The 26260-nt window shown below is 47.8% G+C and overlaps 1 protein-coding gene across 3 annotated transcripts in view; it reads right to left on the bottom strand.

Moving 5' to 3' along the window:
* The window catches only part of TESK2 (testis associated actin remodelling kinase 2), a 67561-nt gene that overhangs the window by 17527 nt on the left and 23774 nt on the right, over positions 1 to 26260 (bottom strand). For 2 of the 3 annotated variants that reach the window (XM_029083202.1, XM_029083200.2), the window contains exons 3-4: positions 20753 to 20874; positions 9570 to 9618 (exon numbers count right to left, since the gene is read on the bottom strand). In XM_029083202.1, the coding sequence (XP_028939035.1) occupies positions 9570 to 9618; positions 20753 to 20874 (171 nt within the window). Of the gene's footprint in view, positions 1 to 9569; positions 9619 to 12953; positions 13132 to 20752; positions 20875 to 26260 lie in introns of those variants that run through there. The other variant, XM_029083201.1, reaches the window with a different exon arrangement.

Below are 26260 nucleotides of genomic sequence, written 5' to 3'. Positions count from 1 at the left end.
ATGGAACTTGTTAAGTGCTTATAATGTGCCGAGCACTGTGCTAAGTGATAGGTACGAGTTATTCAGGTTGGACGTAGTCCGAGCACCTGGGAGTGTACGATACCACAGAGCTGAGAGATGCTTCCCCTGCCCACAAGTGGCTTGCAGTCTAGAGGGGGAGACGAGCCTTAAAATAAATTACAGATGTGGACGTAAATGCTGTGAGGTGAATGAGAGGTGCTTAAAGGGTAGAGATCCAAGAACTGGTCCAGTTGCCTGCTGTGTGACACTGGGCAAGTCGCTTCACTTCTCCATGCCTCTGTTTCCTCATCTGTAAAAGGGGGGTTCAATTAGCCCGTTCTCCCCCCTTCGACTGTGTCTGACCCCATCACCTTGCATCTACTAAACTCCTTAGACCCTTAACGAGTACCGCAGAAATAATGGATCGTAATATCTTCGTTATTAAACCTCCGCCTTCTGGTGGTTTAACAAAATTGGAAGTGGCCTTTTTTTGGCCTGAGGACAGTCCAAGCTATATCTGGATTCTGATGTCACCTCTGAGGAAGTGGGATTCTGTGTGTGTAATTTCTGTTTGAAATAATTCGCAAAAATATTTGGTTCCCTAGGAAGATAATCTAAACGAAATAGGACAGGCACGCCAGTGGTGTTTTGGAGCTTAAGGCCAATGAAACCCTACAAGGGGACGACGCAAAGGTGCACTGCGTGGTCTCAGTGGAGAGGAAGGTACTGGGCAGGGGGCTGGGAGGGGGGTGCAGGGGAAGGTGAAAGAGCCACGTCCATTCCCACGTTCGTAACGACCGCATCGGTCCCAACACCCTGCCAGGCCCTACTGGGTTACTTTTCCGGTGACCAGAGTCATTTTTAAAGATTCATGATTCCAGAGGACTGCTTTCTTGTGAACTGAATGAAGAGTGGGTGGTGCTAACAGATGGAGCCACCTTTAACATTTCTAGCTGAAACAAAGGAGAACAGTAGCTATGAATAGAAGGCTCAAACCCAAAATTGTGTTGACTTGTTTAGATTTTTCAAACTTCAAAACATAAGGTTTGAATGCCACCTTTCCTTAAATTGTGTTACATTGGACAGCTGGGTCTCCCCTAGAATAAGGATGATTCCTCTCTGCACCAAAGAGTCTTTGAGCGTCACTACTGGATCTTTTTTTTTTTTGGAATAAGCCCGGCTTCCTCGGTCGATGGCACTTACTGTGCGTCTACCGGGTCTGAGGGCTGTATTAAGCGTCCCTGCCCTTCATGAGTTTAACGGGGAGAGACAGACATAAAAAACCCCAGCCCATCTACAGATGGAAGTGTGAGGAAGGCTTTAGCAGAATAATTGAAAACGCAAATTAACGTACAAAAGCAAACTGAGGTACGGACTCGCCACTTGTCTGCTGTGTGACTTCAGGCAAGTTCACACTTTACCTCACAAGCAGCACTTCACTTAATAGTAATGATAATAAAAATGATGATATCTGTTAAGCTCTTACTATGTGCCAGGCACTGTACTAAAGGCTGGGGTGGATACGAGCAACTCAAGCTGGACACGTTCTCTCCCCCATAATGATAATAATGTTGGTATTTGTTAAGCGTTTATTATGTGCAGAGCACTGTTCTAAGCGCTGGGGGAGATACAGGGTGATCAGGTTGTCCCACGTGAGGCTCACAAGTTAATCCCCATTTTACAGATGAGGTAACTGAGGCACAGAGAAGTGAAGTGACTTGCCCACAGTCACATAGCTGACAAGTGGCAGAGCCGGGATTCAAACCTATGACCTCAGACTCCCAAGCCCAGGCTCTTTCCATTGAGCCACGCTGCTTCTCATGTGGGGCTCACAGTCTCAATCCCATTTTACAGATGAGGTAACGGAGGCACGGAAGAGTGAAGTCATTTGCCCAGGGACACATGGCAGACAAGTGGCGGAGCCAGGATTAGAACCTGTGACCTTCTGACTCCCAGGCCTGTGCTCTGTGCCTCGGTTACCTCATCTGTAAAATGGGGATCAAGACTGTGAGCCCTATGTGGGCTGCGGCCTAAGTCCAACCTCATTAACTTGTACCTACTCTCCCGCCTCCCCGGGGCTCTGCCCTCAGCGACTGAAGGGGGAAGGACACAGAAAAATTCTCCCCAAACCACTGATTTTCCTCTTGCCTTTTTTAAACCCACCACGCAATGTTTGACCCCGTTCTTTATTTTATTCCTGCTCATTAATCACAGCAACGACAAAGGAACAGCAGCTGATCGTTGGGAGCGGAGAGGCTCCGACGGGAAACGGACACAAAACGTAAAATCCGTCTAGTGAGACCTGCTCTCATCTGGAAAGTTAGTGAGCTACGGATGGAAGGGCACTCTGCGTTTGGGTTCAATCCCTGCAGACACGCGGAGAAACAAGCAAGCCCTTGTTTCAAACATCAAGTTTGTCTTTAAGAGCCAGCCAACTACTACACGTCTGTTTGCCCGGGCCCATGGATGTGTCGCAATAACCGTAACGGTAAATCTACTAGGTGCACACTGTTTCTTTTCAAACCGAAGGATTCGGTGACCTTACGAACCGAAAACCAGGCTCTCCTCAGAAGATAAGGCTCAGAGGAAAAGTTACTTCTCTTTGAGCAGATGGACCGAAGAATGGCAGTGGAGAAAAATAAAGTCCTCGAGGCCGGGGTGAGCCACAAGGAAAACCGTGCCCTGGGTCTAGGAAGGGGTACTTCTTTTTCCGGCTCTGTCTTGATATGTGTTGACGGGGAAAACTATCCCTTTAGCAAAAAATTAAAAATAAAAACCAGAATGAGCTGGTTGCTATGTGACACTGGGCTGCAGCTTCTGGTGACGCCTGGGCCCAGTATAAAATTATCTAGAACACAGCTTTTTCTCTTCCATTTTTCTCTTCCTTTTTCAGGGAAAACACAGAGTTCCTAAACAGGAACCCGAAGAGGGAAGCAGTGGGTCCGGATGCAGCAGGATCTCCAAGATTACACATTCTCTTCGAAAATATGAAAACTCCTGAATAAGGAAACCCAGGAAGGAATGGTGTTTTTGTGAAACCGTGTAGCGATGGGTGGGTGCTTTAGGCCCAGGTGAAGAAACGAAACCAGATAACGGTGCTGCTCTTGTTAAGAACGGCTCTTACTCCCTCCTGGCCCCAGGGACTTGTAGATTGTGGGGGTAACGTTATGGTGGTCAGTAACATCTTGAATAAGTTCCAGCAAGACAGTCCCATTCGTCCACAAGTCCCGAGCACCACAATTCACCCAAGGGGAGGAGGTGTCTAGCCGCCGTCAGCCAAATGCATCAGTTTCCAGGATGAGAGAAGCTCTCTCTCGAAGGAAAGGCTATGTTCGAAGCAAACCGTTAAACACAAGCAGGACGGCTCGGTAGAGCCAACTGACGGGAAGTTCTGGCTGGTCAAAAGCGGGCCCGGAGCTCGGAGAGCTAGACACCCTTAAAGGAAATGTCTAAATATTTCTGCTGTTCCACCACTTCCCCATCATCCAAGTTCAGAGTCAACTGAGCAACTGAAATAACCTAGCAAGAGGCAAGCGCTCTCTCCCCTAAGTCAGACTACTCTGGTCTAAGTCTGATGAAGAGGATCCTCCCTGCACATTCCGTGCTGCTGGGTTTACACAGCAGGGCCAGAGGCCAACGAGGAATCATTTCCTTCCAAACCAAAGAGACGTGACTTAGCATTTGATTTCTGGAATTTCACCGACGACAGTCATCTGAGAAAGGTGTCCTTTCTGTAGCCCGACGGATGCAGCCGCCTCCTTGGAGAAAATGACAGAACTCTTCCATATCCAGAGGAACGGACTACCAGATTCCTGTTTCCTCAAACCGTTTGGGGAGTTACTAAAAATATCCCGGGGAAATATGCGCCTCAATTTCTCCAGAGATTTTGGAATAAAATGCTTGGATTAAACACCACCACCACGAAAAAAAAATGCAGAGTACGCCTAACCCCAGAGCCAGAGAAGGTGCCCAAAACGAGCTTACAAAAGTAACTCGACGTTTTCCACACTGGCCAAACGAAAACCCTAACGTACTGAACGGCATATCCCAGCGGTGCAATGAACTGAGGCGCCACACTGTAGCCCGTTCCGACCGATCCGGGTCGGCCTGCGGAGGGGCCGAACGCTTGCAAACCACCAGCGGGAACGACAACAACAACAAAAACCCTGTTATGGTTCACCCCGGAAACAGGAATCTGAGGTTGGCGGTCACTCCACGCAAATAATGGATGAGTTTTGCTACTTTACCCGGGGAGTTGGTTTCGTCATGGCGCATCTTGTCATCTGGGGAGTTTGGGGTGGGGAGAAACTATGCAGAGTGATTTGGAGGCAAGACAAGTTTCCTTCCCCTTTGCTATTCTGAATTGCCAGGGCAGGCGAGGAATTCTCAAGCAAACCACTTTAAGGAGAATGACTGTCTGTGCTTATACGTGTTTCCACACGAGTGCAGGGAACAGCACTTGGATTTCCTGGACAACCTATTCCTTCAGAAAGTTTTTTTGGGGAAAAAAACCCAACAAACCCAAAAAACTGTCGTGAGAATTGCCATTACTGTGTCACACCGATGATCCACTCAGCCCAATACTCGGCTTCCAATGGCAGCGATGGGATAACGATAATAATAGCTGTGATGTTAGGTGCTTACTATGTGCCTACACCGTACCAAACGTTGGGGTAAATGCAAGACAATCAGGCCCCACATGGGGTTCACAGTCTAAGGAAGGAGGACAGCTATTGAACTCCTGTTTTGTAGATGAGGGAACTGAGGTACAGAAAAGTTAACTGCCCAAGGTAACACAGTAGCTAAATGGGGGAGCCTCAACTAGAACCCAGGTCCTCTGACTCCTAGGCCTGTGTTCTATCCACTAGGCCACATGGCTTTTCTAGAAGGAGGCCAAGTGGTCCATGTGGGGATCAAGGTCTAGGAGAGCAATAACCTGAACAAGTTGGAATTTGGGAGGTTTTACTCTACCTCCAGCTTGCCAGCGAAGTATAAAATATTCCTCGGTAAACGGAACCTTCTGCAGGCCTGCTCTGACATAGTAAAAGATATTGACATTCCTTAATTCTCACCCAGCACAAAATTGCTTTTTGCCTTGGACCAGTCCATGGCTATTTGCAAGACAGTTTTAAAACACATCCTCTGAATAGAGCAATCACCCCCTAAACTCTCCGCCTGAAGCTACCAAAGAGCAGACCTGTGCAGGTTTAAACCACATTATAAGGCAGACCAGATCCTTATTATGGACAGAAGGTATTTCAGTGGTGATCTATAAATATGAGAAGCCGCAAGTTACCGGAGACGTGTTCTTTGCATCTGAAGTTGCACCGAAGGTGGATGGAAAGCACATGGCTGAACGATTGTCTTACATCTGTACTACGTGCTGGCGAGAGTGTTTCTGACTCAAAAAGGCAGCCATTCCCTTACTGTAACTGAAAAATGGCTTTGTTGAGACCAAACTGTAGAATCTTTTTTTTCTTTTAAGTAGAGTATCAGTCTTGTAAATAATTACCCATCCATACATCTCTTTTAAACTGGCCTTCTCCACCTACATTAGAGGCTAACTGAATTAAAAAACAATCAGCATTCCGTTCTTTTGTAGGGTATTTTTGAAGCGCTTACTATGTGCCGAGCATGTTAACAATAATAATAATGGTATTTGGTAACGGTAGCCAGGCGAGGTAGGGGAGCCTGAACATCTGGCTACCTGAACATCGGCTCAAACTTCAGCAACTGCAGTTGATCCAGCCGGAATCGGTTTCACGCTTGGAACGGACCGGAGTATTGTTAAATTCTTTCTAATAAGGTTGCTAGTCATCTGCCTAACTATTTACGGAATTGTATTCCAAGACAGGTGGGGCCTTTGAGGCTTCCCTATAATCAAGGAAGTTATGAGCTTTTATCATTGTGAAGGAAATCAATACCTGTGCTGCTGAGTCAGGTCCCAAGCAAATAAACAGTCTCTGACCAAACTTTTACTGCTGCCTTTGATGTATGTTCTGGGAATGCAAAAAGATCATTCCAGGCCCCATTCCCCTCATCTCCCAAGTAGGTACCTTTCCCCACATACTAAAAGGAATAAATCTAAAATGCTGGTTGATGACACACAGGTGCCCCAAATCAAAAATATCCCAGTAAATGTAAAAGGAAGAGTTCCCAAAGTAACATTCTCTCTTCCAAGCCACCAGCCCTGGGGACACAGTGCGCAGTAATTTATTTCACCCAACTCGCCGAACAAAAGCCACTGTCGATGAAACTTGCAGGCGAATACATGTGTCTGAGAACCCCAACCTTTTTAGAATTTCCCTTCTACTTCAACGTCCCCCTCCAATTTCAAACGCGTCATGTTTTAACATGGAATTTCCAGGCGTTGCAGAATATTTCCCTTCTTCTAACAGCCTGGTGCACTAAGGACTCCGTTCAGCTAGGTCTGGGAGGCAGCACAATCAGTCGATCATATCTATTACCCGCTTTGTGTGTGCAGAGCACTTGAGTACAATGCAACAGAGCTGGTAGACACGTTCCCTGCCCACAGAGAGCTTACGTTTATCTGTAATTTGTTTAATGTCTGTCTTCCCCCTCTAGACAGTGAGTTCATTGTGGGCAGGGAACGTGTCTGTCTGTTGTTATACTGTACTCTTCCAAGCACCTAGTACAGCACTTTGTACCCAGTTCAGCGCTCAATAAATCCATCTGAAAGGAACTTAACAGATTCCCAGCTGGTATTCCATTTTCATATACCCACGACTGCTTTGTAGTAAAAGGTTCTTCTTTACTGAAGAATTAAAGAGAACACTTTTTATTTACATTTGATTTCCTTACCACCCCCAAGCTAGGAGGTTGGGTTGGGCTGATCGCCCCATTTTCCACAGTGTGTTTGTGTATATACACATGTATACAACAGTAACACACCTTTTTCATAGATGATGTCGTGGACCTGAGCTTTAGCCAGTGTGTGTGTGTGTGTATTATATAAATACTGTTTCATTTGCTCTATTAAGTTCGAGCTCGTTGTGGGCAGGAATATGTCTGTTTCTCATTATATTCTACTCTCCCAAGCGCTTAGTACAGTGCTCTGCACACAGTAAGCGCTCACTAAATCCAACGGAATGAATGACCGCTCCAGGCACTTCTGATACAGAAACTTGGGGGGGGATTGTTGAAGTTGGGACAAAGAGGGGTCACTACCCTTTGAACGCCAGAACAGCGGAAGATCCCTTGTTGGACACCCTGCAGAGGGCGAGGACTCATGCAAAATAAATATATACATAAAAATTTAAAAATGACCCCCACCCAAAAAAGCTAACTTACACACAATTCTTAGTTAAGGAGTGGGAGCCATGCCACTATTACGGGCAAGCACACATTTATCGATGAAAAACAAATCCACTCCCTTAGGCGCTATTTGTTTCTGGTAGTGGCTTCTGTAAAGGTTCCTAACAATAGACGATAGGTATTTGGGATTTAAAGTCAATATGGCATGCAGGAGGGCTAAAGTGCAGGTGATGGATTACAGTTTTTATATATTTGACACACAGCAAGCTGGGATCTGGGGTGAAGTCAGAGCTTCTGGCAAATTCATTAACAAACTCAAAGCCTGTGCAGGAATAATCAGAAAGAGACCTCCTGTCTGGAATGGGTCTGGGTTTTTACAGCACTTTTGCACTGCGGGTAAGTGGGGAATGTAAGGAAATGTATTTTCCACCTGTGAATGACCCAGGAATCAAATCCTACTCGCCTGCCTGTGGAATGAGATCCAAGGAAGAAACGCTGCATTACAAAATGAAGACATGAAAAATAAGGAAACCCTCCAGCCAAACTCACCAGGTGAAATTTTCACTGATTTCTCTCACACACACGTCTGGGGTTAAAACCTGTGAAAGTTGGAGAACAACCGTGCATTTCTCCTCAGAAATGGCTCCTGCACGGAAAAGTTCATCAGCTCCAGCTCCTTCTACCTCTAACTCATTCCTTTAGCTTGTCCCCTGCCTTGCACGTTTTGCACACTGGCAAAAACCAGACCGTTTGGAAGCAGCAATAACTGGGCCATTTAAGCCTTACAGTGACGTTCCAAATCCACTAAATTCTGGGCATGGAACGGCAACTGAAATTACTGCTACGGCTTTGAACACCGGGCCAATTTACAATGAAAAACAACCGCTTCAAAGACCCAGAGTTCCCAAATCGAGAACATGGCACGAAGTGAATGGCCTGAATGAACTATTAAAGATGGAGGCACGCTTCACAAAAGCAACCCTGCCGTTTTTATTACTTACCACATGTAATTTTACTAGGTCACAAGAGAAGGTGGAGGAAACAAGTGGAGAAATGACAAAAAAAAAATCTGGGAGGGTTGCCCGGAGCCTTCCGCTTCCACGCAAGACAGAAAAGTCATCCGGGCTTGAGGTTTCTCCCTTGGCGGGGTTGGATCGTTATGGTCTCTGGGGGAGTCTGACCTACTCAAAAGCACCCTCTCCCACGAGGGACTGTGGGTCGGGGCCACATTATCATGGAAACACGATAAGAGTCGACAGCCTCCCCGGTTTACCCTTCCAATTTCTCCTTCTGCCTGACCCAGACCCACGTGCCTAGAGAGCCAAGAGAAACCAACACCCGGATCAATCCCAACGGTGAAGGGCACAAGATGTTGTGGAGAGCACAATGCTAGGTCCTTAGGGAGCTTAACCAGATTGCCCAAGAGGTGATTTCTGCCTTCAGGGATGCTGTAATCTAATCAGGGAGACAGCAGACATAAACTGAGGTCATCCCTATGGCCACAAGTTTTCTTTTTTTTTTTTTTTTAAACTTCCCCACAGGGATTCTTTGAGGGAGATGGAAAGTTTCCGGGAGAAACCTTGCTTTCGAAAGAAGCCAGCCATTAAGTCAACAAGCACGGGCTGAGGGTTTCAACTGCAGGGTAGGGATCCGAGCCCAGATTGACGGAAGAAGAGGGTTGCTCGGCAAAAACGGGGAGCAGTGACAGGAAAGAGATACACACAAAAGCCCAACAGGGACGCCTGACACTCTGAGCTGCCTGATGGAAGGAATACTTAACCTGTCGTATTAATTGAGCACATACGGTGTGCAGGGCACTCTCCTGAGCACTTGGGAGAGTATGACAGAACGGAGTTGGTAGACGCGTTCCCTGCCCATGAAGAGTTTACAGTCTAGAGGGGGAGACGGACAATTAGATTGATTACGGATACGGACAGAAGTGCTGTGGGGCTGGGGGAGAAAGGATGAATGAAAGGGTGAATATTTCAGGAGTTTCAATGCTGCAACCTGGCCTGCTCAGCTGGCTCACCAGAGGGGAGCGTCAGTTGAGGGGGAAGGGAAAGGCCTTAACCTAGATGGGGCCTTCTCAGAGGTCTAAACTCACGGTGTGATCTGGTGTCACCCGTTTTTGGAGAACAGTAGCATCAATGTTTAAGCACAAACCCTCACCTAAATTAAGGGTATCCAAATATAGGAGATCTAAGAGTCAAACACTGCACCGTATACTGTGCTCGAGGCAAAAAAAACAAACAAACCACAGAGCAGTGCCTTCAAAACCCTTCCTGGATTCTTACCTCTGTGAGGGCGTGCAATTGTCCTTGATGTACACACACCCCCATGAACCTACAAAACAAAAACATGGGGAGTTTTAGGCAAATGGAAAGAGAAAGAAACACAAATATATTTTCCCTTGTTGGATTTCCCCAATGCCCATCCAGCAGTTCTCACTAGCAAAATCCAAGCAGGGGCTCGATGCAATTTAGATCACGGCAACTTCAGGCTAAAATCATCTGAGGATCTCAGTCAATCAACGGTATTTACTGAGTGCTTAGGGAGCACTTGAAAGGATACACCACAACAGAATTAGCAGCCACATTCCTGGCCCATAACAAGCTTAATTACCGTACCCTCGGAAGATTCTAACACGAGCAAGGCCCGCAGGCCCTGCCCTCGAGGAGCTCATCTCTCATCTAATGAGGGAGACAGGTAAATTGTTAATAATAATGATGGTATTTGTTAAGAGCTTACTGTGTGCCAGGCATTACCCCTAAGCACTGGGGTGGCTACAAGGCAAATCACGTTGGACACAGGCCTTTCCCATGTTGGGGCTCACAGTCTCAATCCCCATTTTACAGATGAGGGAAATTGAGGTCAGAGAAGTGACTTGCCCAAGGTCACCCAGCAGACAGGGGGTGGAGGCAGGATTAGCATCTGACTCCCAGGCCCGTGTCCACTCCACCATGCTGCTTCTGGAATAGTCTTGGCAGTCCTGGGCTTCCTTCTCCATATGGACTCAGAGACCCCTCTAAGGAACCCTTCAAAACTTCAGGCTGGCCTGAGACACCCCCACGCTGCCATGGGGAGTGGGCTGGGCTGCTACCGAACCCAGCATTTAGTACAGTGCTCTGCCCCCAGTCAGCACTCGATAAATCCCAATGATTAACAAGATTAGAACCCAGGTCCTTCTGACTCCTATGCCTATGCTCCATCCACTAGGCCACGCTGCATCTCGAATTGGGAAGGCTCTAATACTGTACTTATGGCACAACAGTATTGCTCTCGGGTCAATCCATCAAGCGTATTTATCGAATGCATGCTGCGTGCAGAACACTGTACTGAGCACTAAGATCGGAAAGAGTAACCCAAAAGTTATGTCCAGGACAGTTCTGAGACAGAGCAATGAGTCAGGGACTTGACTCACACATTTAAATTTCAAAAGAGCTATGATTTTAGACTTCCAAATACACAGGGGCTCTTAACAGATTTTATTAACAATTAGGCGTGTTTCAGAAATTCTGAACCAAAGCAATGTTGTCAGGCAGTTCCCCGGAAAAGGAAACAGGAAATCCAGGGTCAGGTGAGGTCAGGGTGATGTGCAGATCTGAGCCCCCAGGGACTGTGACCCGTTAAGAGTCTCATGCTTGGCTTTCCATGCAGATCTTTAAAAATCCGTTTTTCATAAAACTGCATTATTCGCCCATCACTAAAAATGTTTTCACTACCAGAGGAGAGCATAAGAGTTCATCCAAGTTCACAGTTTTTCCTTAGACATTTAATGAATGAGACAAAAAGGAAACTGAAAGGCAAAAATGAATACACCAAGTCACTAAATCCATCCGTCCCAAACGTTTGGAAGAAGATGATCGATTTTACAATCACTGTCTAAATAAAATTCTAGGGGAGAGGGAAAAAAACACATGCTTCTCTACCTTGAATCATAACTGTCTGGGCTTGGAAGTCTGAGCTCATCCCACAGGCATTTCTTTATTTAAAGAAAATTTTGAAAAACCACATTGCTAAAAATTGCCAGGCAAGAGACAAATCCTAAGTTTCCCGACAAAAGGCAGAGTCGGGAATACATTAACAGGCTCTAAAAACAAATTCAAGTTTTGAGGTGGCTTTCGTCCAGGGGAGTTCGGATGATAACACACAACCCAGATCTGGTTCCCGTTTCCCTAATGCCCTGGGGAAGTGTGAACTTCTTAATCTGAGGGAAAATGTAAAATGGAAGAAAATGAGGCAAGTGAGGCCAGTTGGTTTTTGTTTTACCTCCTCTGGCTGGTGTCTGGAATTAGAACTCCCCCAAATGCCGGTCTCGTCTGTGCTTCCTTTCAGCTGAGACTATATTCCTCCGGGCTCGGGCGTAGACTGGGACTTGTTTTTCATTTAAACCCCTGATACCAAGGGTGGCTTCAGACCATTGGCTACCCTGAGGCAGGGAAAATAAAAATCTACCGGCCTCCTACTGTTTTGTATGAACATCACAATTATGCTGCACGCGCATTATGTTTGTATGATATCATCGTTGAAGTTGGCCCTTATCCCAAAGCACTTACAAACATAACCTTATTTTAATGCCGATCTCCATGACTAGACTGAAAACTCCTTGGGGGTAGGGATCAGTGCTCACCAACTCTACTGAACTCTACTCTCCCAAACGGTTTAGCAGTTGTTTCCACACAGCCAGGTGCTCAATAAAAGCCACTGATTGACTGACTGATTTAAAGGCTCAATGTGTCCTTGTCGGGCTTCACACGCCTAACCTTGCAAACAGGGATAGAATACCTTCTTTCCACCCCAAGAAGAATCTGCCTTTCCTCAAAACTCACCACAGGGAATGGATCAAATGGCTAGCTGGGCTTCGCGGACCTTTTTGTAAAAATGGTTTTTGTTCACCGCTATGTGCCAGGCCCTGTACTGAGCACTGAGGAGATACAGGCTTCTCAGGTTGGACAGAGCCTATGTCCTACGTGGGGCTCACGGTCTTCATCCCCATTTTACAGATGAGGGAACTGAGGCAGAGTGGTAAAGGTGACTTGCCGAAGGTTCTGCAGCAGACAAGTGGCGGAGCCAGGAGGCTGGAAAGAGTCTTGAGGAGATGAAGAAGTTGAGACCTGCCCCACAGACGAACTCAAAGCAGGGGGACAACCAAACAAGTGAGGCCGAGAGAGGATCGCGAAAAGGGCCGGTAGGAAAGAATGAGGCTGGGAAGGAAACCTAAGATGAGAGCAGAGAACAGAAAATTGACAATTTCAAGGGTCTGAGACTCACAGTCTGTCTAATAACCATAGAAGAGAAGGAGAAGGTGTGGGGAAGAACAATGACGTTAGCTGAGATGCTGCCATTGAGAAAAGGTGGAGATCTGTCAAGGAAGAACAAAGGAATAAAAGAGATTAATCTTATTTGGAGGGGTGTTGCACGTCAAATTACTTGTTCCTGGCAGAACTGATTAACCAGAAGGCCTATTTGCCCCCTTGGAACAAAACAGATATTTCTCAGTATTTCAGGCTGCCTCCAGAAAGCTTTTTCAAGGTTTGAACTAAGATTTTTGTGAGCAAACCGTTTTTAGCACATTCTTAGGGGGCTTCTGCAGAATGAGGAAGAGGATTTTCAGGCCCACATCCAGAAGTCAGAACTATAAATACACCAAAAATATATTATGTAAACAAGCAGCTCACCGGGATTTGAGACATACGGAGTGGAGGAAGCAGTGGTCCGCTACAGGGGACGCAAAGAGAACGGCCTCGCCTGATGGAGCATGATAAAGGCAGGCTGGAGAAAACGTGTTGCCGTCCGTCGCCAGAGAAGCCAAGAAGACCGACAAACTACGGTCTCCAGCTTTTTCAAAAGAGCAATCTACTTTGTCCCGAAGGAACAAAGGACGGGGGCAAAAAAACAAAACAAACAAGAGTTCAGTTACAGGAAGTAAAAACTATGCAAGAGAAATTTTGAATTTATTATGCTGCTGGAGAGTCACCAGAGAAGAGAATAGTAATAAGGGAATAGACTCATCTTGGCCTTATGAAAAATCCCGCTTGCAACGAAGATCAGAATGCAATTTTAGAAGCAAGTAAAAGACCATTAAAGGACTTCAAATTTCAGTCAAGTTGTATTATCGAGCTCTTATAGTGTGCAGAGCACTGTACTAAGTACTGGAAGAGGTACAATATAACAATAAACAGGCACATTTCCTGCCCCACTTCAATTCAGGAACACTGAGGCCCAATTCAAATCTCCCCAATATCTGCAAAGTTTTTGTTTTCACCCCTTTGAAAAGGATAAGGATCAAGCCCAAAAACAAAAGATAGCTGGCCAAATAAAATGTCAAGAACGTTCCTTCAAAGTATTAAGGGAGTTAAGGAGAAGCAGCTGGGCCTAGTGGAAGGAGCCCAGGTCTGGGAGTCAGAAGACCTGGGTCCTAATCCCAGCTCCACCGCTCGTCTGCTGTGTGACTTTGGGCAACTCATATACTTCTCTGGGGCCCCAGGTTACCTCGCCAGTAAATGGGGGATTGAGACCGGGAACCCATAGGGGACGGGGACTGTGTCCAAAACTGATCGTCTGGGTACCATATCCCCGGCATTTTAGGATACTGTCTGGAGCATAGTAAGCACTGAAGCTCACTGTGGGCAGGGAATGTGTCTACTGTTATACTGCATTTTCCCAAGCGCTCAGTACGGTGCTGTGCACACAGTTAGTGCTCAATTAAATACAAACTGACTCAATAAATTCGACTGAATGAATGAAACAGCATTATTTTTTAAAGTGCATAAAGCAATCTGCGACTCCCCTTCCTAAGCCCCCGCGCGGGACCTGATCCCGGTGGCAAAAGCAAGTGAGGCCATTAATAATAAAAATGTTGGTATTTGTTAAGCGATTACTATGTGCAGAGCACCGTTCTAAGCGCTGGGGTAGATACAGGGTCATCAGGTTGTCCCTCGTGAGGCTCACAGTCTTCATCCCTATTTTACAGATGAGGTCACAGGCACAGAGAAGTAAAGTGACTTGGCCCGCAGTCATACAGCTGACAAGTGGCAGGTGCCAGGATTCGAACCCATGACCTCAGACTCCCAAGCCTGGGCTCTTTCCACTGAACCACGCCTGCTTCCCATACTCAAGTGGTAAGCCCCAAGTGGGGCTCAGAACCCACAGAGAGGAGCAGAAGACGTGCCTGAGTGGTCCTCGAGGAACCGGTAACGCGGGAATTAACGGAAAATGAAGCCCAGTTTTCCCTGGAAGCGGGGCTCGGGGGCCGGAGTCGATTTTTTTAAGAAAATCTGGAGGCCCTCCCGAAATTGCTTCTTCAGGAGACGGGGCTCTCTCACGGAAGGGACTTCAAAATCCTTTCAAATGAGTGGCGTAGTATTGTCTTGTTACTCTAAAGGTGTAAAAAGACAGCTGACCAAGGGACCGAAAGAATTTGGGAGGAGGGGGACCTGGGAAGAAATGAGTTCGATCGGTCTTTGCATCGAGCACTGGCACAGGAGGATGCGAAGGAAAGCTGGGTGTAGGGCCCTCCCATCGCCCGACCTGCTTAAAGTCACGGACGGTGGAAGCAAACACAGAGTGCGGAGTGAGTTACAGGTCCCCGGCTCAAGGCAGCCTCCGATAAAACCTTATTCATAAGAGGGACAAATAATCTGCCCCGGAACTTGGAAAGGATACTTCATTACTATTTTTAAGACCGATAACTTATGGCACCTCCTGATACAATCCCCGGCCCTGAAAGGAAACCAGCCACCTCACCTGACCCATCTTTCCCCTTCCGATAAAGGTTCGGGGGGAGATGGGGAGGCGGAAGCCGGCTGGTGCGCCACTGGAAAGCGTTCTACCGGACTCCGCTGATCATCCTCTCCCAAGGCTTAATACGAGTGCTCTGCCCCCAATCAGTATTTCGATAAATGTGGTCGATCGGTTATTCGATTAACGTCCATCTTCTCCTCGAAACCGGGCGCTTGCCGCGGGCAGGGGAACGTGTCTACCAACTCTGTTATTACTGTACACAGAAGCACTTGTGGTCTAGTGGATAGGAGGAGAGCACAGTCCTGGAGTCGGAAGGGCCTGGGTTCTAATTCCGGCTCTGCCTCTTACTTGTCTGCTGGTGACCCTGGGCAGGTCACTTCACTTCTCTGGGCCTTAGTTACCCCATCTATAAATAGGGGATTAGGACTGCGAGTGCCCACATGGGACAGGAGACTGTGTCAAGCCAATCTACTTTTAAAAACCCGAGCGCTTAGTACAGCGACTGGCACCTAGTAAGTGCTTAACAAATGCCACTGTTCTTATTACTCTCCCATGGGCTTAGTAGAGTGCTCTGCACACAGCGAGTGCTCAATACATGTAATTGATCGATCGATTTATCCCTCAATGTCTCAACACACAGTAGCAGCGGCAGAGGGGGGCCGGGCATTGATTGGGGTTACTTAATAGGTGCTTTCTACGGGGCAAAGCACACCAAAAGATTGGGTGTCTACCTCTTTTGTCCTGGACCCACGGGCGGGCTTGGGAGTCAGAGATCATGGGTTGGAATCCCGGCTCTGCCACCTGTCAGCTGTATGACTGTGGGCAAGTCACTTAACTTCTCTGTGCCTCAGTTCCCTCATCTGTAAAATGGGGATTAAGACTGTGAGCCTCACGTGGGACAATCTCATTACCCTTTGTCTACCCCAGTGCTTAGAACAGTGCTCTGCACATAGTAAGCACTTAACAAATTACCAACATTATTATTTATTTTGAAGATCATCTGAACGGCTGGCAGGGTGATCTAGTGGAAAAAGCTAATCCAATCCGGAGCAGTGGCTCCGATTTACAATTTGCCGATAACCTTAGAACAGCACAAGTGAGGTGCGGTGTGAGGGCAGGAGAGGCTTAAGCACTTGCCTTCAGTTTCCCCCATCGGAAAAGGGGCATAATACAGGCAAACTAAGAGCAACCACAAAGCAGTGAGGCATCTATATGGGAGATGCTGTGTGACTTCGTTGGCTACGGTGGAAAGCGCCCGGGCTTGGGAGTTCAGAGGTCATGGGTTCTAATCCTGGCTCCTCCACTTGTCAGCTGTGTGACTTTGGGCAAGTCACTTCACTTCTCTGAGCCTCAATTCCCTCATCTGTAAAATGGGGATGAAGACTGTGAGCCCCACGTTGGGACCAACCTGATCACCTTGTATTTCCCCCCTAGCGCTTAGAACAGTGCTTGGCACATAGTAAGCGCTTAACCCAAACCAAAATTTATTTTATTTATTAATCTTCTTTTAGAAACCGAGAATCTTCCTTCCTCTATCACCACCACTACAACCTCATGACAGGGAAGAAAAGGGAAGCAGTGGATTGGTGGTCAAGTCAAGTAACTTTAAGACCTCAAAGAGAACTTGCAAGAAGTTGGGAACAGGGAGGGCAATCTGGTCTCCCATTGGGCCAGTGCATTAATTTCATCTAGTTATAATACATTATAAACTTTTTTTTAAGCCCTAGCAACAGAAGTTCCTGATTAATGATGCTCCTGACTGACGATGCCTGGGGCTGCTGGTGGTGATAGGTTTCTTCTGGGGTATGTAAGTGCATGATAAAAGTAAATGTGCAAGTGGCATATGAAATACAGTATAAACAACTGCAAAACTCCTTTTAACTGGCAATTGGCCTGCGGGCTATTTAACACTCTGTATTTGGAGACAGATGGCTTGAACAGCGGGCGCAAGAATATGTGATAAATTAAGTGTAAAGCCCTAATGGATAAACAGAGGTATTTTCCTAAAGGAAGGGCAAGATGGGAGACTTTTAAAAAGATTATATATTTTTAAAAATCTTCAGGGTTTTTGGGGTGAGATCAGAAAAGCAGGAGTAATTTGGGCAGGGGGTTGGCGGGGGAGGGGAATTGCATAATAAGCAACGGTCAATACGAGATACATATATTGATGATTTGTTCAGTGCTTACTCTGGGACAGAAACGAGTCAATCACCGTGGATACAGTCGCTGACCCACCTGGGGCGTCCCGCTCTGAGGAGGAGGTACGGAGAATTTAAGTGACTTGCCCGAGGTCACCAGCAGACACAGGGCAGAGCCCGGATTTAGAACCCGGGTCCCTCTGACTCCCAGGCCCGTGCCCTTTCCGCTAGGCCATGCTGCTCTCTACGTCTACACACATTCCTAAGATGTGCACGGCTGGCTACAGGCATGGACACTCTGACCCAGGTTGCTGGCTAGGCCAGGTGATTCAATCGGGGTCATGATGCCATTTTGTCCCCCCCGACCCATCGCGGCAGGGCTCACCAATCGTGCGGGGTCACTCAATCGGATCAGAAGAGGGTGTGCAAACTGAAATGAGGGTAATCAACGATGGCACCTCTTTTTATTTCCCCCATGGTCTCTGTTAAACGCTTACTGCCCTAACGCGCTAGAGTAGGTACAAGCTAAATTCTAGGACAGCCCTCTAGTCTGTAAGTTTCCTGTGGGCAGGGATCACGTCTACCTACTCTACTGTATTACATCCTCCGAGGTGCTTAGTTCAGTGCTCTGCCTAGAGTAAGCATTCGGTAAATACCACTGAGTGACTGGCCGATGGATAGGAAGGAACGGCTCATCCCGCTGGACTCCCAAGAGGAACCCCTGATTATCCCTGCTGCTTTCCTACTGCTCCTGACAGATGTGGCCAACGCGGGCCGGGCGGGCCAGCAGGGGATGTCCACCACCCGCCCTCGGTCCGAGAGAAAGGATCGGCTTCTCGTTGTACTGTCCTCTCCCAAGCGGTGATTTTGCACACAGTAAGTGCTCAATAAATATGACTGAATGAACGAATGAGAGGGGGGCTGGGGCGAAGCCCCACAGCCACGGCTCCCATTGTACCCTCCCTCCAGCCGGAATGAAACAATCACAAACACTTGCCGGGCCCGGCCCCTCTTCTAGCTGGGGGGATGGTGATGGCAAACGTTCTCCCTTTCAGAATTGCTGCCACTGTGAGTGTGGCCGCCACTGCGACTTGGACTCTGAGACACGAGGAGCCCGAAACTACTCCTCCAGTCACCATGCCCTAGCCCTCTTACTGTATAAAGAGTTGCCAATCTTTCTTTTTTTTTAATAACTGCTTTTGGGTTCTTATTGTTTCTCCCCTCCTATGGACCTGTTCCCCCGTCCCCTCGCCCTCTACCTTATACTTTGATGATGAGCCTCCTGGGGGTCAGGGCCTGTGTCTAAGTTTACACCTGGGTCTTTGTTCCCCCTCACTGTTTCGCACAGTGTTCTCCACAATGGATGTATTTCATAAATACCACTTTTTAAAATTTACTACTATTAGGGACTAGTCTTATACACAGAGGTTGTCCTTTGCTTTATAAACATATTTAGGTAAATACGCGGTAATCCCATCCTCTGGAAGAGAAGAGGAGACACAGAGAGAGCCTGGGAAGGTGGAAAAAAATGGAACGGAAGAGCGACATCCAGTCTCTCCAAGGCTGGGGTAGGAAGAGGCTGGAGAAAGAAAGAATGAAAAGAAAGAAAGAACATGTTCTCGCATGAAAATGAAACCAGAAATACCGAATAAAGAGCTGCCATCTTGACTGCTTGGTACTCCTCCGAAGCATCGAACAGGAAAGGAAAAATAATTCCGAGGGAATAACAAGGCTCGGCATTCACAATACTTCCCCAAAAAACCACCACGATATTCCTTGAGGAATCCTCAACAAGGCCCCTGGAGACTTCAAGATTCCCAAATAGACCAGAGGTATAGGAATAGGAACAGAACCCAGTAATTCTGACCTAACCACGAGACCACAAGCACCTGGATGAGGGTCAAAACTGAAGGAAGGAGGGCCAAGTAATGAAACAAAGAATCTGAATAGCCAGAGACTAACAAAAGAGTCTTCCAAATATAGCTGAAAGTTAGGCTCCGAGAGGGCAGAAAAAGAAAGGGATTGCCGAAGAGAAGGAGAAAAAATTCTTCTTCGAGAATGAACCGAAAGAATCAGGCAGATTCACATTAAACATGGCATGAGAGGCAACCTGAGACAAAATAAGGGGCAACAAACTCAGATGGGGACATCAGCTTTTCCCTTTCTTCTATGTTTCACTGAACTGGGAGAGATACCTCATGCTATATCCTGCTTGAGAGGGTTTTAAGAGTAGCTACAACCTGACAGACAAAATCCGGACCGCTTCTCCATTTCTCCACCCCCTTTCTCATCTCAATTTTTCTGGATTTGGGGGTATGTATTTTTCTGAAGGGAGAGGAGGACGGTTGGTGGGGGGGAGTAGAGGAAATCCCCAGCAGGTGCCACTCCAGCAAGGGAGAGACATTCAGCGTGAAGAGGGAAGAGAGATAGAACAAGAATCAGTTCTGCACGCCTCTGTCGAGCAACGACGAGGCTTCTAAGCTTCTGAAAGGAACAGGTGAGTGGAGCCAGGCAGGAGTGGAACCCCACGACCACAGACGAGGTGACTTGCCCGAGGTCACAGAGCAGACAAATGAAAGAGCTGGAAGTAGCATTCAGGTCCTTCTGACTCCCAGGTCTCTAATCTAACCACTAGGCCATGCATCCTGTGGACTCATTGCGGGGGGGGGGGGGAGGCTCTAGGTGAGTCAGGTGGCTTCAAAGTCCAGCATTTCAGGTCCTCAGAACTTACATTTCGCTAAAGTCCCGAGAGGGCTGAAATGAGAAAATACCCTAAGTCAGACACAGCTGATAACCCTTAGCAGAATCAAATCAGACTTATTCTAATTCTTAGCCCTGTCCCAACAACTGGCATCCTTGAACCGAGGGTGAACTCCCTAGGCTCAAGAACAGTTAATAAACGCCCCCTGAATGAATATAGCTGATTAAGGTCAAATCGGACCATTCCTCCTTCAGAAACCGTGGCTCTTCCCTGTCATGAGACTGCTGCAAAAGATAACAGCAAGCGACTTGCCTGGGTTGTTTTGACTTTCATTTTCATTTTTAGGTTTGATAAGAGCCCTTATAAAAACATTAAGGGAAGTTTGATGAGGGCTAAAGTCTTCTCCTAGATGAAAAATCACCTTGGCATTAGGTAAATACTGTTGGAAAATGTGCCCCGTATAAGTGAGGAGCCTTGGGGACTGCTTAGAGAACTAGTCTTATTAAATATACTTGATGATCAAGAGGAGAGAGGAACTTGAAGTCACCAGGTTGTCCTGTTTATAGTTACAGCTTACGGTCTCTAGGCTGTAATTTCGTTGTGGGCAGGGGACGTGTCTACCAACTCTGTTAAGAGGGTACCTTCCCAAACACTTAGTAGAGTGCTCTGCACACAGTACGCACTCAAAAAATACGACTAAGTGATTGCTGATTGGCAGTTGCTCCTGAGGAAGCATCACTCTAGGGGGAGAGAGAGAGAGAGCAGCTAAGACTGAGCTCCTTTCAGCTGCCACTGCTGTTCAGGCATTCCTAACTCAAACTCGGCCCTGTAGCTGGCAGACCTGCGCACCCCACAGCTGAGCCCGGGGCGGGGGGTGGCATGGATGGATCGGTACCTCAGGATGTTGGGATGGGACAGTCTATTCATGAGCTGGACCTCCTTCAGCATGTTGGCCCGGTTGCTGCTTAGGGTGTTCATCTTCAGAGCCATCACTTGGTCGGAAACTCGGTGTCTCACCTGCAGAGCGAGGGAGAGCGGGAGGGTGAGACGGAGGGCCCAGTCGCCCCAGAGGTTCTCGCCTCCCTCCCCCGCCCACCCGCCATGGCAATATGGGTCCACATCTGCCGGTCTTAACTCAGGATGCGGGAATGAGGCAAGAGGGCTCTCTCCTTGCGATGGCTGTTGATGCAGTCAGTCGATCATATTTATTGAGCACTTACTGTGCGCAGAGCACTGAACTAAGCACAAGGGAGTACACAATGTAACAATTTACCAGGCAAGTCCCTGCCCGCAATGAGCCTGCAGTCTGAGGGGGGTAGACTTTAACAAAAATTACAGGGAGCAAATCAGGGCGACACTGAAGGGAGTGGAAGAGAAGGAAAAGAGGCCTTAGTTCAGGGAAGGCCTCTTAGAAGAGATGTGCCTTCGATATGGTTTCGAAGGAGGGGAGAGAGATTGTCTGTCAGATTGGGGGGGGGGGTGTCCCAGGCCAGAGGCAGAACGTGGGCCAGAGGTCAGCAGAGAGAGAAAGACGAGATCAAGGTAGAGCATTAGAGGAGCCAAGTGTGCGGGCTGGGTTGTGGGAGAGTAGCAAGGTGAGGTAGGAGGGGGTGAGGTGATTGAGCTCTTTAAAGCCGAAGATAAGGGCGGAGAAGGCTCTCATGTCCAATCTGATTGACCTCAAAACTACCGTAGCGCTTAGAAGATGCCTGGCAAGTAGTGAAGCGCTTAACAAATACCATAAAAACCAAATATGGACACATCTAGCAAAGGAGGGCCTCATTCCGGGGCTGTTTGAGGGAAATGCTTAGCACAGTGCTTTTAGCTTTTCTCAGCTCAAGACGAAACAGGTTCTGATGATTTCCTTTTGGTCGATTTTGCAGTGCACGACGGGGCTAGGAGGGGCGAGGGGCCAACGGTACGTACGACCGACAACCATCGAAGCCCCTTTCAAACCACAGCAGCAAAGCCCCATCCCCTGATAAGTCCCCAGCAAAACCACTTGTGCAGTGTTATATACCCAGCACTCCTATTCAGCGAGGGTGGGAAAGTGACTACAACGAAATGGAGTGCACACTAGGCTTCAGGTCTTATTATAGGGCATTTGTATTATATTGAGCACTTCCTGGGTGCAGGGCACTGTACTAAGCAATGACTCTCTAGTTAGGTATGCCTACTGGTCTCCAAACAACTGTCCTTATCCAGAGGTCGGATGAGGCGTGACCAGTAAGCCTAGGTCAGTCACATGAAAACATACAGGAAGGGCCAACCCACCTAGCACCATTAACTCTAATCTATTCTTTTTGGTGCTGGGGAGCACCACCCCAGTCAGGACTCAGGTGGGTCAATGGAATTGATCAGAAACCACAGTTCTTGGTAAGGAGACACCCCCCGCGTCCCCCCAATGAAAACCATATCCTTTGCCCAGGTCAAAGTTACCTCCTCCGTGCAGCCCTCCCTGATTAAGTCACTGCACTATTCTCAGCCAACTCAGCACTTGCGAGTCACTTTATGACTTTATTGGCTTATTTATCCACTCGATAGACTCACATTCCCTTAACTACTTTGTTGTTTTATGTGCCCTGACCTTAGTAGACCATGCCCTCCTTGAGGATCGGGATTGTCTCTCTTGCTTTTTCTGTGCAGTCCCTTCGCACTTAGTGATGTCATCTTCCTGTACAGCCCATTACATATAGGAAACCCTCAAAAACAAGAACAATGTTATATGTTACTTCCTCTGTACGAGTTTATTTCTGTAGATACGAGAAAACATCCAACTCGTTCAGAGAAACCCCCTGGTCTGAGGGTAAAGAAGGGTAAAGTGAATCACTGAGTTAGAGTGATTTCCAAGAGCGATAACACGAGGTGGGAACGACATAAAGGACGGAACGTAATAAGGCCAAACGCCCTGTGAGCTTCGGAATCCCCAAATCACGCCTTTTTCGAACTAATTCAGCACGGGGCTCCCACGTGAAAATGTCACCAACCTTCTGGGCTTAACTAGGATGACTTTAGGCCGCCCTCGAGCTTTAGCGTTTGAGTTTAAGACAGATGGTACTTTCTAAATTGACGTCATCGCTTAGGGCTTTTCGACAGCCTCTTTCATGACACGAGGTCTGGGAATGTCTTGTGTGGTCGATGGCGGGAGGGGTGCATGGAAGCAGCGGGAAGATGGGGAGGCGACTTTAAAAGCCGTGGTGGCGGTGAAGGGGAGGGTGGGCAGAGGCCGGAGGGGCCGGTGAATGGGGGGAGAGAGAGGAGAGCCCGCTGGCCAGGGAGAGCCCACGAGTCAAAAACTATTCACCATTGGTTTTAAAGCACTCAATCATCTTGCCCCCACCTTCCTCACCTCGCTACTCTACTATTCTCCTCAGAGCTTAGTACAGTGCCTGGCACAGAGTAAGCGCATAACAAATGCCATAATTATTATTACCACAACCAAGCCCGCACACTTCGCTCCTCTGGTGCTAACCTTTTCGCTGTCCCTCAATCTCATCTATCTCGCCACCAACTCCTCGCCCATGTCCTCCCTCCTGGAACCTCCCTCCTCAAATCCGAGAGACAATTACTCTCCTTCCGCTTCAAAGCCTTACTGAAGACCCATCTCCTCCAAGAGGCCTTCCCTGACTAAGCCCCCCTTTGCTCTTCTCCCACTCCTTCCTGCCCCTCCCTGACTTGCTCTCTTTATTCATCCCCCTTCCCAGCTCCACAGAACTTTTGTACCTACCTGTGATTTATTTCTATTAATGTCTGTCTTCCCTCTACACTCTAAGTTCGTTGTGGGCAGGGAATGTGTCCGTTTATTGTACTCTCCCAAGGGCTTAGTATGGTGCTCGCTCAATAAATACGACTGAATGAACAAAAGCCCAACGGAGAAAAGCCCGCCGCTCAATCGTGGACTCAACATATCCATTTACAATTGATTGGCTACACAACTCTGAATATTTTCAGGAAAAATTACGCAGCCGACCAGGGTTCAGGATCCAGTCCATTTGCCACTTTGGTCCTGTGAGAAAATGTGTCCAATCCAATTGGCTTCTAATTCCAGGACTTGGTACGGTGCCTGGCAATAGGAAGCCCTTAATGAATACCACAATTACTAAAACGGATTCTGATTTGCAACGTTTCGACTTCACGCAGCTTTCAGGAACCGGTTGTGTCACTGAGTCCGAGGGCTTACCGCATTTCAACAGGCAGCCCTTAGAAATGGGAACCCCAAGATGTCGTCACCCAGCTGGTCAGATGTGCATCTTTCCGTTCCCTCCGTGGGAGAGTGCGGTTCCTTGATCTGCGACTTCCAAATCTACCTCCTGACCGGACCGCCGGCCTCTTTTCCAACCACCTGCCGGTACCTTAACTCCAACAGGCTTTGCTTTGGGCTTTTCAGCTGTATCTGCACCGATGGATAGACTTCACTGACAACGGTGTCATCTTCAAATGTAAAAGCCACACGTGTGTGTGTGTGTGTGTGTGTGTGTGTACTTCCTGTCCTCGGGCAACCGGAAGCTTAAAGCAGCATGGCCTCCTGGATAGAGTATGGGCCCGGGAGTCAGAAGGACCTGGGTTCGAATCCCAGCTCCACCACTTGTCTGCGACAGGGCCTCGGGCAAGTCACTTCACGCCTTTGAGCCTCAGTTCCCACCTTTGTGAAATGGGGATTAAGATTTATGAGCCCCATATGGGACACGGACTGTGTCCAACCTGATTAGCTTGTATCTACTATAGGACTTTTAACTCTCTGGCACGTAGTAAGCATTTAACAAATATCATTTTTAAAAAACCCCAAAAAACAGACACAAAACTCTGTAGCCAGGCCTGATCCGGGAATCAGCCCACACTCTGTGATGTGGCATGGGGAAAGCCACCATCCGTCCCCTCTGGGAGCTTTCAGCCTAACATCACGGTGAATGCCCTGAACTCTAGTTCTGAGTCATTTCGCAAGCACCGTGGCATAAAAACGAAACAACGATACACCCGTGTTCTCGGACTGGGCTGCTGGAATACCTTATCTTACTTGAATTGGTTTTCCTGAGAGTCAGGTTTAATAAGAGCCACCAATTAGAACTTGGAATCAACACGAGTTGTTCTGGTCCAGGTCTCAGGAGTAATGAGAGCGAGGAAAACAAAAAAACTGAACGACACGGAATAGATCGCTCCCGCCCTACCTTCCCAGGTCAAAAAGGGCTACCAAGCTTTTGCAGAGGGGCATCGCTGCCAGACTCGCTCCGATGTGTGACGTTTAATCGGCTCAAATGCATACCTCATTTTGTCAAAACTTGCCATAAAATGATCAGAAAACATATTAAATCCCATTCCTCAGACTTCCCAGTTGGCCCCCTCGTACTCCCTGCTATGAATCTGACAAGCTGCAAATGGGGATTCAGGACCCTTTCTCCCTCTAACTGGGGCACCGCAAGCCCCACGTGGGGGCTTGACTATATTGTGTTCCACCCAGCCTTAGTAAGTCTCACCCACAGTAAGCGCTTAATGAGTACCTCAGTCTATTTCAGGTAGCTTAGATAGTGAAGGACCTCTAGACGCTAAGTTCATTGTGGCCAGGGAGTGTGGTCTGTTCTATTGTACTCTTCCAAGTGCTTAGACAGTGCTCTGCACACAGTAAGCACTCAATAAATACGACTGACTGGGCTGGTTGGGCAGGCTGGATTTCCAATTTTCTTCCCCGTAGTCGACGGTAGCCACGTTCCGGTATTGTGTCACACACTGCATTTTTACTTGAGTTGGAAGGGACTGTTTCAGGGAAAGTTACAATAATTGTGGTATTTAAGCACTTACTATGTGCCCAGCACTGTTTTAAAGACTGGGGTAGATAGAAGGTAATTAGATTGGACACAGCCCGCCCCCCATGGGACTCAGTCTTCACCCCGTTTTACAGATGAGGTAACTGAGGCCCAGAGAATGAAGTGACTTGCAAGGTGACACGTGGCAGACACGTGGCAGAGCCGGATTAGAGACCATGTCCTCCGACTCCTAGCCCAGGCTCTTCCACACTAAAGCACCGCTCAACTTTTTTTGGGAGGGGCTGCGGGATCCATCCCCTTTTTCGCCCCGTGATTGATATTTTGGGGCTTTTGGTTTCTCCGGTTGCAATCAGTCCCTCGCTCTGCCTCGCCTGTGCTGGTTTGGGTTTGGAAACGCTTTTGTCCCTCCCCCCACCAGTTGATGTGGAAAGATTCCATTATTGCCTCTTGTTCCTGGAAGTGATTCTTGCTGCATTTCCTTGTGTTTGCAAACCCCATGCATGAGGCAGAGCCCTGGAGCGGCCAAAAAAGGTAGAAAGCGGAGAAGGGGAGGAAAATAAGTGGAGAAATTCTCAGCATGTAACAACCTGCTTTTTGCACGTGGAAGACCCCCTCGTGCTGTTTGGGAATGGGCCATTGATCCA

Source organism: Ornithorhynchus anatinus, chromosome 18, assembly GCF_004115215.2.
Source record: "Ornithorhynchus anatinus isolate Pmale09 chromosome 18, mOrnAna1.pri.v4, whole genome shotgun sequence".
Taxonomy (NCBI): domain Eukaryota; kingdom Metazoa; phylum Chordata; class Mammalia; order Monotremata; family Ornithorhynchidae; genus Ornithorhynchus; species Ornithorhynchus anatinus.
This window is presented reverse-complemented; position numbering and strand designations above follow the sequence as displayed.